The sequence below is a fragment of the Typopeltis vanoorti genome, chromosome 13 (genome assembly GCF_054136105.1).
Source record: "Typopeltis vanoorti isolate ZY-2024b chromosome 13, IOZ_Tvanoo_1.0, whole genome shotgun sequence".
Taxonomy (NCBI): Eukaryota; Metazoa; Arthropoda; class Arachnida; order Uropygi; family Thelyphonidae; genus Typopeltis; species Typopeltis vanoorti.
Genome location: NC_143561.1, coordinates 60,131,003 through 60,146,981, shown reverse-complemented (window position 1 = coordinate 60,146,981; position 15,979 = coordinate 60,131,003). Strand labels below are relative to the sequence as shown.

The 15,979-nt window shown below is 35.0% G+C and overlaps 1 protein-coding gene across 1 annotated transcript in view; it reads left to right on the top strand.

Moving 5' to 3' along the window:
- LOC150100206 (bifunctional purine biosynthesis protein ATIC) overlaps positions 1-15,979 on the top strand; it is a 307,282-nt gene that overhangs the window by 249,126 nt on the left and 42,177 nt on the right. Inside the window, exon 16 of the mRNA XM_090403041.1 lies at positions 10,871-10,979. Within this exon, the coding sequence (XP_090259167.1) occupies positions 10,871-10,979 (109 nt within the window). The remainder of the gene's footprint in view (positions 1-10,870; positions 10,980-15,979) is intronic.

Below are 15,979 nucleotides of genomic sequence, written 5' to 3'. Positions count from 1 at the left end.
TACAATTTTTTTTCTTTATTCATCAGTACTTTGCCTTTTTCATCTTTAATTGTGGTCTGTTTTGGTTGCCACTTTCTATTAATGGTTCTGATCATTTTGTATACCTCCCTTGTTTTATGCTCTCCATAGTACTGTTCTATATTGTTGCATTGGGCTTCTAACCATTTCATCTTATCCATTCTGACTGCCTTTTTCATCTCATTACACTTTCTTCTGTTATTGCTCCTCTATTTGTTCTGATGTATCCCTTCTTATCTTCAACACTCTTTTCTCCTGTACTAACTTCAGTGTTTCTGTCTAATCCATTTCTTCTTGATCTTCTCTTCTTCTGGTACTGTTTCTTCTATCGCATTCCTTACTCTTTTCACTCTTAGATTCGAGTTTTTTTCTTTCTCCACACTTAAGTTTCTCTTCTAACACTGTTCTGTACCTTTTTCTTATTTCTGCATCTCTTCTATTCTGATGTTGGGGTTTATATTTCTTTTTTAATTTCAACTTGATGTTTGCAATCACTAAACTTGGTCCGAGTCTATATCTGCTCCTTGAAAAGTTTGAAACTGCTTTACTGATGTTATCCATCTTCTTTTAATCGTAATCATATCAATCATGTTCTTGGTTTTCCCATCATTTGATCACCACTTCCATTTTCTACCCTCCTTTTGTTGGAATCTTCTAATTCTAACAATTTTTCACCTCGTTCATTTCTTTCTCTGAAACCATATTTTCCCATGACTCTTTCCCAACCATCATTATCTCTTCCAACTTTGGCATCCCAATCTTCAATAATTAGCACATCTTGCTTTGGTATTGTTTCTATTGTCTCTGTCAGATCTTTGTAAAATAAGTCAATATCCTCATCTGTGCTGTCAGATGTGGGTGCATATATCTGGACTATTGATATTAATTTTAGTTGCTTGTACTTAAATACCTATAATAATCTCTCTTTAAACAAATTCAGCAAAAAACGTACTCACAACATGTATTTGTAACTTATTCCATGACCTTACATCTCGTGACAATATGCACTTCACATGTTTCCTATCATCCTTATCCATTTTCCAGGAATAACCCAGAAAATGGCTATGGGCATCTGCACATTGTTGTCCAGATGTATTTTTTCAAAACATTATAAAGTGGAAGAATAACTTTCTTTTTCTTACAAGTTAGCATTCTCTTCAACAGTGCAGTTATCTGATGCAGTGACTTAACAATGTGGTTCCTAAACTTAAACACATTGTCCACTATAACCTCTACATCTCTAGATTCTAATAATAAATTTAGTTTAATCCTTTATCCAAGTGTAAGCAAACAAAGTTTGCACCTGAAAATATCTTCAGGACTGAGGTAAGGTAGTACAACACCAGGCAACTCGTAGCAAAGGTGGACCAAGCTAACATCACTCCTATCTTAGTATCTCCCATAATGCAAAACACATCTCCTTGCAGATATGTATAATGTTATGCATTAAGGGAAGGGCCACTACCCAGACCATAATGCATAACATTATACATATCCGTAAGCATAACCTATCATCCTTATCCTGGAAAATAAATAAGGATGATAGGAAACATGTGAAGTGCATAAGTACAACAGCCTTTGTAAATCCAAACCGCAACCGCAAATTCAACCGCACCAGACAGTAGTTAATCGATCTTCCAAAAGGTTTAACGACGATGCTGTGAGTGCCCTAAGCCTCGGCCATAATTTCACGGTCGCACTGTATGAAGTGCCAGTGCTAGATGTATCTATCTGAGCGTATTGATTGGCGTATTGTCTTGCGATGCATTTAAATCCTTGACAACTGTTTTTTTCAGTCTGCTGGTTTTTATGAGATTGTCTCTTGTAGCCTTGCTTGTCAGATGGACTATGACTGGTGCGGGTCGTGACAAGCCTTGTTTTTTTGTTCTTCCTGGGAATCCGATTTATGGTCTGAATATCATTATGCTGTAGGGGGATGTCAATTGCATGGCCTAACTTTAAAACTATGTCTCTGAGATTTTCTGTGGATTCAGTTTTTGGAAGACCGTTTATGACAAGGTCTTCTTTATGTTGTTGTTGATTTAAAACTTCGTATTGTAGTTTTAGGGAATTAAATTCTTGACAGAGTTCCGATGTGTCTTTTATCAATTTGTGTTGCCTGTCAGTGTGTTAATGCTGGTTTTAATGTCTTTTACAATTTGTAAGACTTCGACTTTTGCATTATTAAATTTAACAAATTCTTCATATTCTAATTAATTCACATATAATTAATAACAATAGTTTTTGGTTAGATACTGCGTTTGCCGGTGCAACATATGGTTTTGCTTGAGTCTATACAGCATAGTTTCTATATGAAAGGACAAGTGATTCATTAATTAGTGTCGTTTTTATCCCAGTTATCTCTAATTGCACTATTTGTTGAGAAATATATTACACAGACTGCTGGTATCTTATTCACTGACATAATAAAAGTACTCGTTTTTCTTGCCTCTGTAATATAGTGGCTATTGGGGAGGGCGTGTTGTTTACCGTGGGAGCAAGTTACTATCCCCCGCTCTGAACGTGTTTCAGCATTTTTTCATTTGCGAGGTATATGCAAAACTTTTTAATTTCTTTTTTCGAAAAGTAAAATCAGGGGTGTCAGTTATATGCGAGTAAGTACAGTATTTCGATTATGGATAAGTACATTAGTACCTTCTTTAAACGTAAAAATAGCTCGTATGACAGTGATAATACAAAATGAGTTTGTAATGACAGTTTGTGTGTAGTTTCTGAAGAGAAAGAGGTCTGTAACGAATCCACAGAAACAAAGAATTCCCATCAATTGCAATGCGATAATATTAATACGCTGAATGAAAGGAAAGATTTGCTAACTTGCTGGACACTTGACCAGTGGATCTCATTCAAAGGTAAATACAATTGGTTATTTTGTAGGAACATTTTTCTGTTTTGTGACGTTCTCCCTTTATGGTAATTATGCCTACATTATTGTGTTATTATTTAACAATTGTTTACAGTTTTTGAATTTTTGAATGTGTATATAAATCAATATCAACAATAGCCTGATTACGAACGCGTGATGAAAGGGATGAGGAGGTTTGGAGCTTCCCCAGATAGTATTCAAAAGGACTTCTTTTGAATACTATCTGGGGAAGGTTATTTTGTATAGGGCCCCGAAACTTATTAGTTTAGAATTTAACCACTGGGAAAGCATTTGTGTCCCTCAAACTCTGAAACAGAATTTGGAAACATATTTTCCGAATAACTTTTATAAGAAATTTCTGTGGGTTCACAATCCATTTCAGGCTTGCAGTCACGAGAACGACCTTTCATTATCGAAAAAAAAACAGCTAATTGAGCTTTCAAGTGACAGTGGGCTTAAAATGCAATTCCGTGATCGTGGTTTGGCTCGATTCTGGATCTTGCCTTCACTGAGAAGTGAATTTCCCAAATTATCTGAAGAAGCATCGAAAATCATCATGCAGTTTTCTACAACCTATCTTTGCGAGAAAGGATTTTCATCACTCATTTTCATGTATGTGCTGATCTTCGACTGAAGTTGACCAATATTGAGCCATATATCCAGCAACTCCGCAATGCTGAGAAGCTCATCCATCTCATTAAAAGTAAATAATTATATATTATTTATTCGTTTAATAAAAATTAAACCTTTCTTCAATGATGATACACTTTTAATCATTTACTTCCAAGTTAATTATGTTTCCATATATATTCAAAACATGATTTTAGATTTATTATGTTATAAATGGCACAGTTTTTCCCAAATGTTGGTAATCTCCACATACATTTTTAAAAAAATTACATAGCTTAGTGGTCCATAGAATTGTTTTAGGCATTTTACTTGTCCTTGGGCTTAGAAAGGGTGAGAAACGCTGTCCTATAGCTGTCCAGGCCAGAGAGGATCACGGGTATCATGTATTGGCGAATTATTGCAGATGCTCAGTTATAGGTTGTGTGCGATACACTTGTATTCTGTGCTATTTTGCATTGAGTTTGTTGAAAAGCATATCTTGAACTCGAAACTTCTTTCCATCTCTGAAGAGTAACCTTACCATATGTAAATTCTTCAATAACATCAGTTAAATTTGTAAAAGATTTTATTTTGTTTTTTGGATTTTGTGCTTCAAATTATGGCTGAAAAACGTATGCAAAGTATTTTATTGAACTATTTCAAAAATACCAAAAAAGGATGATTCAAATGTTAGTAGCAATGTTGGCGCTATTAATATTGTCAATATACCAATTTGGATTTGGTTTCCCCAGTCGTAGGTCTGACAAAATCATTGAATTATCCAGAAGAAAGTACTTCCTGTTATTAATAATTCTCACGACATCGCATTTTTGAAAGGACAAACATTTAATTCTGACAATTAGATATTGTGAAAAAGTTGTGGAAACCAGAACCAAATTTTAATTTTCCTGCAACCTGTGCTGCAATTCACAACCGAAGTTTTCAAAACACATGGTTTGAAAAATTTACATGGCTTGTGTACTTTCAAGTTGAAATACTGTGTAATGTAAATATTGTGTGTTTTTTGCACCTGCTAATGTTGGAAAATCTAAATCTGAAGTACCTGGGCAGTTAGTTACGCAAGGCTAAAATAATTGGAAGAAAGCCATTGAAAAATTTAATAATCATCAAAAAACAAAATATCATATAACAGCTGTTATGACTTATGAAAGGCTAAACAATATTTGAGATGGAAAATGTATTCCAATCAATCGACAAATTGATGTAGATTGTGCATCATGAGCTGCAGTTAATCGGAAATGATTAGAGCTGATTATAAAAACAGTAATTTTATGTGGTCGGCAAAATATACCCTTGAGAGGACATCGTGATTATGGAGAACTTTCATTTGAACAGGAGCCAATCACCAGTGAAGGCAATTTTAGAGCTTTGTTAAGAACAAGAATCGATGTGGGCGACAAAAACTTGGCTGAACATTTTAAACATTCTGCCATCTGCCAAAAACGCTACCTACATTAGCTGGAACATACAAAATAAAATTATAAATGCATGTAATGAAATCATTTTGAACCGTTTGGTCAAAAAAATTAATTCGGCGAAATGTTTGTGACATTTCTACCAGTGAACATCTTTCCTTGTGTGCCAGGTATATAGACGAAGAAAATGACAACAAAGTTTGTGAACAATTTACAATTTGTTCCTGTAACAAGCACTACAGGAAAAAACTTATGTGACAAAATATTAGAAAGCTTAAATAATCATGGCATCGATTTGTCATATTTACGTGGGCAAGGTTACGACAGTGCCACATCAACGAGTGGAAAGTTTAATGGTGTCCAATCTCACATATCAGCTATATATATCCACAAGCTTTATATGTTCATTGTGCATCACATAGTTTGAATTTGGCAATTGGAAATGCTGTATCCGTGACTGAAATAAGAAACTGCATTGGCATAATTGAAAAGGCACACAATTTCTTCAATACCCCCTAAGAGACAGGATGTCCTTGTTGACAACATTGATAAATATACAGCAGATACTAAGAGACAGAAACTACGCCAAGTTTGCCCGACTAGGTGGGTGGAACGCCATGAAACCATCATGACCATGGTGGAATTATATGATGCAGTGATTCATAGTCTTGAAACAATCATTTCTTGGGAAGACAGAGACTCGTCCTCTAAAGCAAAACTTTTGAATAATTCATTGTGTGAATTTGGTTTTATAATATCTTTGTTTAGCTTGCAAAAAATATTTGCATACACCTTACCATTGTCTAAAATAATGCAAAAATCACTGCAAAAACAGTGACCTCTTAATTGTGCTAAATTTTGTTGATGATGTTGTGGCTCAAATAAATACCATTCGTGAAATACCAGATTTTTCATTTAAAGATATTTACGATGAAGCATGTATAAAAGCCAATAATTTTAATATTGACATTAAAAAGTCAAGGACTACATCAAAACAAACATTAAAGTCCAATGTTTCAGCTGATTCTGTAGAGGAGTATTTCAGGAGAACTATTTTCATTCCATTTATTGATCAAATATTGACTCAACTTCAGTAACGTTTCACTCAGCATCCCAACATTTTGAAACATTTTTTTTCTTTTCTACCAAATGGAAAAGATGCTCCAACAGCAGGTGCAATGGAAGATTTTCGTCAGTTGTGTGAATTTTATGCCGGTGATTTGCCTTATACAAATCCTGCAATTTTGAATGCCGAAATCAAGTTGTGGTATAAGAAATTTGAAAAACTGTTTGCAACAGCTCCATGCAAAAATGGCGTTGATGCTTTTTCAAAGTGTGACAAAATGATATATCCTAACATCTATAACTTATTAAAAATATTTGCAACGCTTCTGGCAATAGCATGCGTCAGTGAAAGGTCATTTTCTAACTTACACCTTTTAAAAACCTATTTAAGATCTACCATGACACAATCACGATTGAACAGACTGGCTTTACTATATATACACAGAGAGATTAATGTAACCACGACTGAAATAATTAAAGAGCTTTGTAAAAAGAAAACTAGATGTTATTCTTTAAATAAATTTTTATAATCACCTAATGAATTTTATTTAATGAATTTTAGTTGAATGGATAAAAATATTTTTATTCATTCAACCCCCCCCCCAAGATTAAATCCTGGGTGTGCCACTGCATCTGTGACCATGTCTTGGATATACAACCCACAGGATTGCTTGGGAAAAAACTACCATGCTCCACCACAGCAAATTCAAAAAAGAGAGACTATTTTTTAGAATCTGCAGCAGCAGCTCTCAAAAATCAACCAAATCTAAATAAATACAGTTGCATTAAGCTTCCTAAGATTTGGGAAACACTTATCAGAGATCCCACCGTACATTCCAGGCCACCTACAACTGCCCATAGAGGATGCTCCACCTAGATAGGACTTTAGTGTCACCCACGTGGTTGGCATAGCATTGTGTGGTATTTGTGTTTGTTACATTAGTTTTTTTGTAATCCCTGAAGATGTCTCAGTGACTGAGACAAAATATAGAAGTATTTTGTCTCAGTCACTGAGACGTCTTCAGGGATTACAAAAAAGCTAATGTTAAAGAAAATATTAAAAAATTTTCTTTAAGGGTCACTGACAAATAGTTAGTGACCTTTAGTTCTCTGACTATTTGTCATTTATTGAAAAAATTTCTTTGCATTAATTTTATAAAACACCATTAAGATCTTTAGAAGTGTTTAGAAGATTGTGGATTAGTAAGGATGTATGGACTAGATTTTTTTGCAAGGAGAGTGGTGTATGAGTGGAATGGATTGCCAGAATTAATTATGAGAGCATAACAGTGAATGAGTTTAAGCAGAGGTATGATAGGTTTTGTATGTGTAAACATTAGTGTGTGTCTCCCACAAACAGACTCCATGGAGATACTGTTAATAATAATAATAATTTAGCTGTTCAGAACCTGACTATCATGATATTATAATCAGAGATAAATATCTTTGATTTTAACATCATGTTTAATGCCACATTTCTTCATAATGTAAGAGACATAATTGTCTTACATCTGATCTTACATTACCAACTTCCTGTACATCTTTCAGTATAAAATATAAGCTGCTATACGTTGCTCTCTAATATACCATTTACACCATGTAATTATAGTGTTTTATACAGCTTTTCTCTTGGCACCTTATCATACGACTTTACCAGATATACAAGATATATCTGTATGTGATCACTTACCAGCTATTGCAAAATCTTTGCCATCACTTCAGAGATACTAATAGGTTGATAGTTAGACACAATGTGTTTGCATTACCCTTGTGCAATAGGCTTATAGACTTCTGTGTGCAAACAGTAAATAATAGATGTTGACTTGACAAAGCATGACATTGACAAGAATATGGAAATATACTTGAGGAATGTAACTGTTCTTCTGGAAAGCTGTAAATTTTGTGAAGAGGAAGAAAACAGTAGAAAACTAAGTCACAGGAGTCTCTCAAGGATATCCTACAAAAATTTAGCATTGTTAAGATTTTGATGGCAGATATTCAACATAACATCCAGAAATAGTATATTGCCTTACTAAAAGGGATCTCTTTCAGCTGAAAAATTCTTTAGCAGATGTAGATAATCGACCAAGACTATGAAGTAAATGCTTGCAGTAAGCATCTTGCATTCTTACATCATCATTATTATGAAACTTCTAGGACTTTCATTGCTGGACCAAACTTGTAACAGAATTCTTTGTCCTTGCAAAATGCTTGTAGTAAAGCATCTTGCATTCATGCCTGAACTAAACTTGTAATAAGCATCATCATTATGAAATTCTAGGATTTTTCACTGCTGGACCAAACCTACTATAGAATTCTTTGTCCTTGTAAAAAAGCAAAGATAATTGGTTCCAGAGCTTAGTTGTAAAGAAGACCTTTGTATCCTAATCACACATACACTGCTCTCATGACATTAGTTACTTTGACATTAATTCAATACAGCTAGTGGGGAGGGGGAAAGGTGAGATCATGTAATTTTTAGTCCTTGCAAAGAAGACTGTGCAGCCAAGCAACATGCAAAACTGAGCTACCAGATGGTGGTTGGGTTTCATTCTGAAGAAAACTCCAATGTTTTGTTCCCCAAGGAGAATAACTTTGGCAGTAGGGAAAAAAGAAAAAGAAAAGAAAATGAATTGTAAATGCCAAAAGTTATAAGGGAATAAGTTTGAGGGAGCCTTGAAAATAACAAGGTGGTAAGGTAGTAAAGACTGTTATTATTAATGCACTCTTAATACTTTGTTTAAATACAGAAAATACCAATAACATGGAACAGTGCATTAATTATTTAAAAAAAAAAGTGAAAAAAATCCCAAAAATTACAAGCTATTAGTTTAATATCAGCATTGTACAAAACATTTAAAAAATAATACATAATAGAATAATGCATCAGCTTGAGTATATACATAATCATGAGAGAAGACAAGATTTTGACATAATTACAGTACCATTGATCATATCATAGCAGTTAAATTGAAACAGATGCAGTTGGATAGTAGATTGCATTGGTTTGGAGATCAGCTGTCTGGGTATCAGCAGTTGTGTATGGGGGGGGAGTGATATCCCAGAAGAGGAAAGTCACTAGTGGTATGCTCCATTGTTGTTTAATTTGTGTATAAATTACATTGGAAACTTAAATGGTGACATACAGATGATGTAAAGTTGAGGAGCATTATGAGAAACAGAGCAGATGTTATAGCTTTGCAAGAGGACCTAACTAGACTATCTGAATGGGCAAGTGTATGGGGATGTCATTTTAATGTTGCAAAGTGTAAGGTTTTAAAATTTGGAGGCAAGGATGAGATTATTATTATTACCACCCCAAGACCTCATGGAGTCAAAGACTCATCCTGGAGGTCCTTTTATCACACACACAACTCATCATACCGTGTTTTAAACACATTCAAACTCTTTGCAGACACCACATTCTCAGGCAAGGCATTCCAATCATTCACAACTCTGCAAGAAAAAAAACCTGCCTCTCACTCCCCTACTCACACCCTCTTTATACAGTTTGCAGGGATGACCTCTGGTTCTCCGCTGATCTCCCATTCTCTGTAAAACTTCTCCAGCATTGATCCTATAACAACCCCTTACCAACTTGTAGGTAAGGGGTTGTTATAGGATCCTGTCCACCAGACTCTGCAAATTACATCTTCTCAATCTTTCCTCATACTTGACATTCCAGAGGTCAGAAACTATCTTAGTCAGTCTCCTTTGGACCCTTTCCAACATCTCTTCATCCTTCTGAAAACCCGGTGACCAAATCTGGGCACAATAGCCCGTGTGTGGCCTAATCAAAGCCTTATACAACGGAACAAGAATCTCCCTACTTCTACACATCAGTGTCCTCCGCATCATTCCCAGAAGCCTTTGTGTTGTCTTCACAATTTTGGCGATGTGTCCCCTAAATTTTAGATCCTTATTTACTATCACCCCCAGATCTCTTATTTCCTCTACCTCCAACAATATATTCTCACCAAGCATAAATTTTGCATCCCATCTTTGTTTTCCAAATTTTAAAACCTTACATTTTACAACATTGAACTCACATTTCCGTGCCCAATTACTCAATCTATTCAAGTCTTCCTGTAAGGCCACAACATCTTCACTATACTTCATTGTTCGTCCCAACTTTGCATCATCTGCAAACAACTGATCTTCACCTATATCATTAATATACAAGTTAAACAGTAATGGACCTAAAACAGACCCATGAGGCACTCCACTAGTGACTTTTCTTTTCCTGAATATCGCTCCCCCATACACAACTTGTTGATACCTATCAGATAGCCAGTCTCCAATCCAATGCACCAATCTAATATCCAACCCCATCTGCTCTAGTTTGACTGTCAACCTATCATGAGGTACTCTATCAAAAGCCTTTGGAAATCCAAGTATATTACTGTGTATCCTTTTCCTCTGTCCAAGGAAGCAGTCACTTTATTGTAATAAGTAAGTAGATTACTAAAACATGACCTCCCTTTAGCAAATCCATGCTGTCCATCAAAGATAATACCATTGTTGTCAACTCAACTCTGGATCCTAGTTCTCACAAGCTTCTCCAACAACTTAACCACAATACCTGACACACAGATAGGCCTATAGTTTGATGCTTGAGTTCGATCACCTCCTTTATGAAGTGGCACGATCTTGCCCTCCTTCCACTCCTTAGGAACTTGACCGAGTGCAAGACTCATATTAAAAAAATGATGCAGAGTATAGGATTGGTGGGATTATAGAGGAAGTGGAAGAGATGAAAGATTTAGAGGTTATGGTGGATAGGGACTGGAAATTAAGCTTTATATTAAAAAAAATAAAAAATAAAAATTTATAGCAAAATAACTTGTTTCATTTATAGGTGGTTAAGGCAGCACCCAAAAGTACTGGGTATGGTATTCAAGAAAGGTGTAAAAAGAGCTGAAATATCTAATGTAATAGATGTTTATGTTAGTGGAGTAATCGGAAAGGTAAGTAGATATATATAGGTATGTTATGCATATACATAATTCAGTTTACTTCTAATCTTAATTGTTATGATTAAACTTAAAGAACTTTAATTCATGTCTCCATGACATGAATTAAATATTTATGATGCAATTGTTATAGATTTTGTTTTGGGACAGGATATAGATATTTTTAATAGAGTTTGAATATAAAACTATATATAATTTTGAAAGGTTATGTGGCAATGGGTGGTAGTACAGATTGTCTTGTCAATAGGTAAATAAAGTGTTAGCTAATAGCTAAGAACACCAGATAAACCAGTAAATATCAGTTGCTAATATTTCATTAACTTTCAACTTTGGAGCACAAATTAGGACACATTGCAATAAAATACACACTGAATTAGAATGTCATAGAAACAATTCAAATTGTAACTGAAAAGGAACTAATGACTTATCAATACACTCTTTTTCTGGGGGGGGGGATTAATTCAAAGAAGTCAAGTTAAATGTGGTCTAATGTATTAAAATTATTGCTAAAAGACCATACGATTTAATGATAAAAAATACAAAGGGCCAACAAGTTTCACTAGCTACTGTCTAGCATTTTCAAGGCTATACTGGTGTGAAAACAAATGCATCAAGTTACATGAAAAATATACACTTTAGTAACTGCTAAGCCGTTACATTTGATAATTCATGTTTGATGGCGTGCATGCGTTTGAATGCACGCAGTTCTCCTCCATAGATGCAGATTCAAATATGAACGCTTATTCAAAGAAAGTTGTGAAACTATCTTACACCAACCTAATTTAAATAGAAATGACTGTCTCTCTCAAAGATCTGGGAGACTTTTATCTTATGTAAAAAACCATTTATCTTAATAGATTAAATTTGTTATTTCTATTATTTCCTAGCATGCGGTAACAATTTTATTTTAATAGGTGATCCACCGAACGTTTTGCTTGTATTCCATTCCTATTACTGTTACAGACACTGAAGATGTACTATTAATTTTAGTATGAAATATCTGCCCTTTTACTAATTAAAGATATCACTGTGGTTTTTACATGTTGTTTTATTATTTAATTTAGTAATCATGTAACTAATGTCTAAGAAGGGAACATACAGTAGTATTTCTGTCAGTGATACACTAGTAAATAGAAAAGATATATCAAAAGTAATCATTCTTCAAATTTTAAAGTGAAATAGAATTGTTAATGAAGGAGAGTTCGGTTGCCATTGAAGGGTATGCAAGTAATTTTGCTAATTGTTTGGCAAATCTGTAATTGAGAACTATAGGATGGTAAGTGGGGTATAGCAGTTATGAATTTTGGGTTGTTTTTTTTTTTTGCAAGACAATTTTTTTCCCCCTATATAATTTATGCACATTTTTCTTTTGTAACATCTGTAGTCTGGTAAACTGGGTGATCTTTTAGGATAATACAAAGCAGATAAGGGAAGCTCCATCTAAATAAATATTGTTAGCCACTGTGAATCCCACATTCAGTATTATTTCTTAAATAGGATACCTCCCTTGGTGTTACTGGCAAAGTTATTATCTTGACTGAGGATATTGACTTTTCTTATATAAGTCACTGTGACAATAAATTCACCATTATGTGATCCTGTTGTAGTTGTGACCAGCATCTTTTCTTTTAACAGAGGGTGTGATGCTTTACAGTTTCCGCAACTATCCGGTCAATAACATTTTTTTATTATTATTTTTTATTTTATTTCGTGCTGTTGGAGGTATTCAAACTGTGAAGTGCAATTATGAAGAGCTGTAAACAGACACAGTTAATAGATATAATAGATATTTTCCTCAGTCACCATCTTCAAATTCCTGCCATGTATCCTCAAGGGGGGTGTGGGTGTACAGGATACGATAGTACTACATGAAAAATTTACATCACTACTAACTTCCTATCTACAATTTTCCTCCAAATCAGTCTGTTACTTGTCAAGACTCCAACATTATCAGATCTTATATTTCTATCGTCTAAGGCACATTGTACCGTATCAATCCACCTATATCTTGGTCTTCCTCTGGGTCCTTTTCCTGCCAACCTGGCAGAGAACACTTCTTTTGCTAATCTTTCCTCGCCCATTCTGTTTAAGTGACCATACCACCTGAGATTAGCTCTGCTAATGCATTTCTGGATGCCGACAATGTCAAGTTCTTTCCTAATATCCTTGTTTTTAATATGATATTGCCATTGATGCCATCTGTTCACGCCTCTAATCTTTCTCAGGACTCTCATATCTGCGGTCTCTAGTCTTTGGTCAGGTGTTTTACTTCTGAACCAGCTCTCAGATCCACAAGTTAACACTGGTTTGAACACTGTCTTATATACAGCTAATTTAGTGTTCCGACTAATTTCTCTCTTATTCCATATGAATTTATTCAACTGACTTCTTACCATACCAGCTTTGCTGATTCTGTTGTCTATTTCCATATTTAATATTTAATTTACCATCTTCACTAAAAATCCTGCCTAAGTAGCGGAAATGTTTTACTTGTTCCACAGGTTCTCCATTCATAATGCAGTTGACATTTTCAATGCTTCTGCCTAGTTTTTCTTGTTACTGCTGACCTTCATACCATAACTATTACAACAGTTATTCAATTTAGTAATGGAAGTTACAGACTTGTAGTGGATTTATTTAGAAGTATAACATCGTATGCATAAAGCAAAGAGCTAACATTGAAGATAATGACCACCTTTGACTTTTGTTTAGCTAGTTTTACACAGTTTTAGATTTTTTACATTTCTCTCTGTATTCTCTAAGAGCACAAGCTGACTTATTTCAAGGAACTTTTGATATGCTTTATTCTTTTCCTTCACTGCCTCTTTAACTTCCTGTGTCCACCATGGAGTTCTGATTTTTCTATCCTTGCAGACAACCTCACCACATGCCTCTCTGGCTGAATCAATCAGGGTTTTTTCAAGGTTTGCCACTGAATCTCCAATGTTTGGTTCCTGTTCTCAAACTCTTTCATTTTTTCTACAATAATCTTTGTGTATTTTAGTCTACAGTTCACATCTGGGATCTGCTCAACTTTTATTCGCTTTAAAACTTTCTTACATATTCTTCTTTTCAAAATGAAATTCAATTTTATCCTGCTCAAGACTAAATAGTGATCACTTCCAATTTCAAATCCTCTGTACACTCCTGGTGTCCTGCATCAGGGAGAAAACATCACTATCAACAATAACATAGTCAATGAGACTTTTCTTATTCCTTGCCTCTTCTCTCCATGTGAATTTGTGCACATTTTTATGTTGGAACATGGTGTTAGTAATAACCAGTCCATGTCCTGAGCAGAAATCCAACAGCTTTGCTCTTTTCTCCAAATTTTCCCAAAACATTTTTGTATGTCTGACAATCATTTCCTACTCCTGCTATTTAGATCCTCAAAAGGACCAACTTTTCATTTTTCGTTATGTCAGTTGCTTTCTCTAAAGCCTCAAAAAATTCCTCCACTTCTACCTTAGTAGAACCTTCTGTGGGACCATAGGCACAAGTAAGTCTCATTGTCCAGTTCCCAATTCTGATATTTTCCCACATCACTCTACTTGAGACTGCCTGCTATTCAAGAAGATTAGCCTCATATTTAGTGTTTAATACTATGGCTACTCCTTCTTTTCCTTGATTGTTATTGTCTGAATATAACATTTTGTATCTATTGCCCAGAAAGATCTCACCAGTTTTTGTCTTTTTTGTTTCAGTCACCTCTATTATGTCGATCTGGTACTTATCTAATTCCTCAGCTAGCTCCATTTCTTTGCCATTCAAGCTTCTTATGTTGATAGTACCGATCTTTAACTTTGGTGATGTTGAGTTGGGGTGTGTTTTCAGATTTGTTCCAGTAGCTGACTTTTCGCTGTTCGCCCTGGTTCCCTGGAGAAAAAAAATGGGGGGCCTTGTGTAACCGGGTGATGCTCCAGCCGGGGATGAAATTCTGTCATGTTGTACCATCATTTTGGTTTAAGCCAATAAGAATACAATTTAGTCAGCTAAATCCCATATTGCCAGCCCATCTTCATTCATTCAGTATCCAGGTATCCTGTTAGATACCTAACAGGGTGCACCACAAGACGGTGAGGATTGGACATTAGGTCAGAAGCCCTGATTGGTTCTCCACATTTCTTTAAAGGCTATGTGGAGGTCTCCTCTCAGTTATACAGCTTTGACCCTTAAGCACCCCAGTGTCTTGGTATTAATTCTTAATGTCAGAACATACTGGATTTGGATACAGCGCTTGTGTAGCCTCTAGGAAATGTAAATAATGATCATGTTTTGAGATGTTATGAATGTGTAGAAAATATGCTGATTTCATATGGAAATATAGACCAGTTGTAATACATTTCCTGTTATTAACCCTATCTTGTATAATATTAAAATTTAACATTCTATCATTACAGGTAAAAGAACAGGTGGTTACTTTTAACATTTCAAATAGTTAATAGTCAAATAGGAAATCAAATATAAGGAGAGAAGGTGCTGGATACTGAAGTCAATGTGTGAGTAGACAAGAATGGATTGAAATGGTTGAGGTGGGGGGAACAACAGAATAGCTAGAAGGGGGGGGGGGTTGGAGGAGTCACATCCAAGAAATGGTGTTGCGGGACTTGTTATAGATTGAGAAATGAACTGTTATGTTTGTTGTGAATGCCAGAAGTATCTGAAGTAAGGAGAACCGTAGAACAAATTACATTGATTGGGTCATTCCCCCATAAATTGTTCATGTAAGTGAGACATGGTTAGATGATGATGACATCCTAGGAATACAGATGGAGAAATATGTTTTTCATGAAGGTAGGCAGATAGTAGAAAGTAAGCAGGAGTACTGTTGATGGTAGCAATAGAATTATACCTATCCAAACTGGAGTTGCAATGAGCAAACAGTGGTAGTGGTTATCAGGCAGTATAGTATGAGGTAGAGATAAGATGAAATATTTAGAAAATTAGGCAATTAGAAAAGTGTGATCATGAGTGATTTTCATTATGGTAGTGAG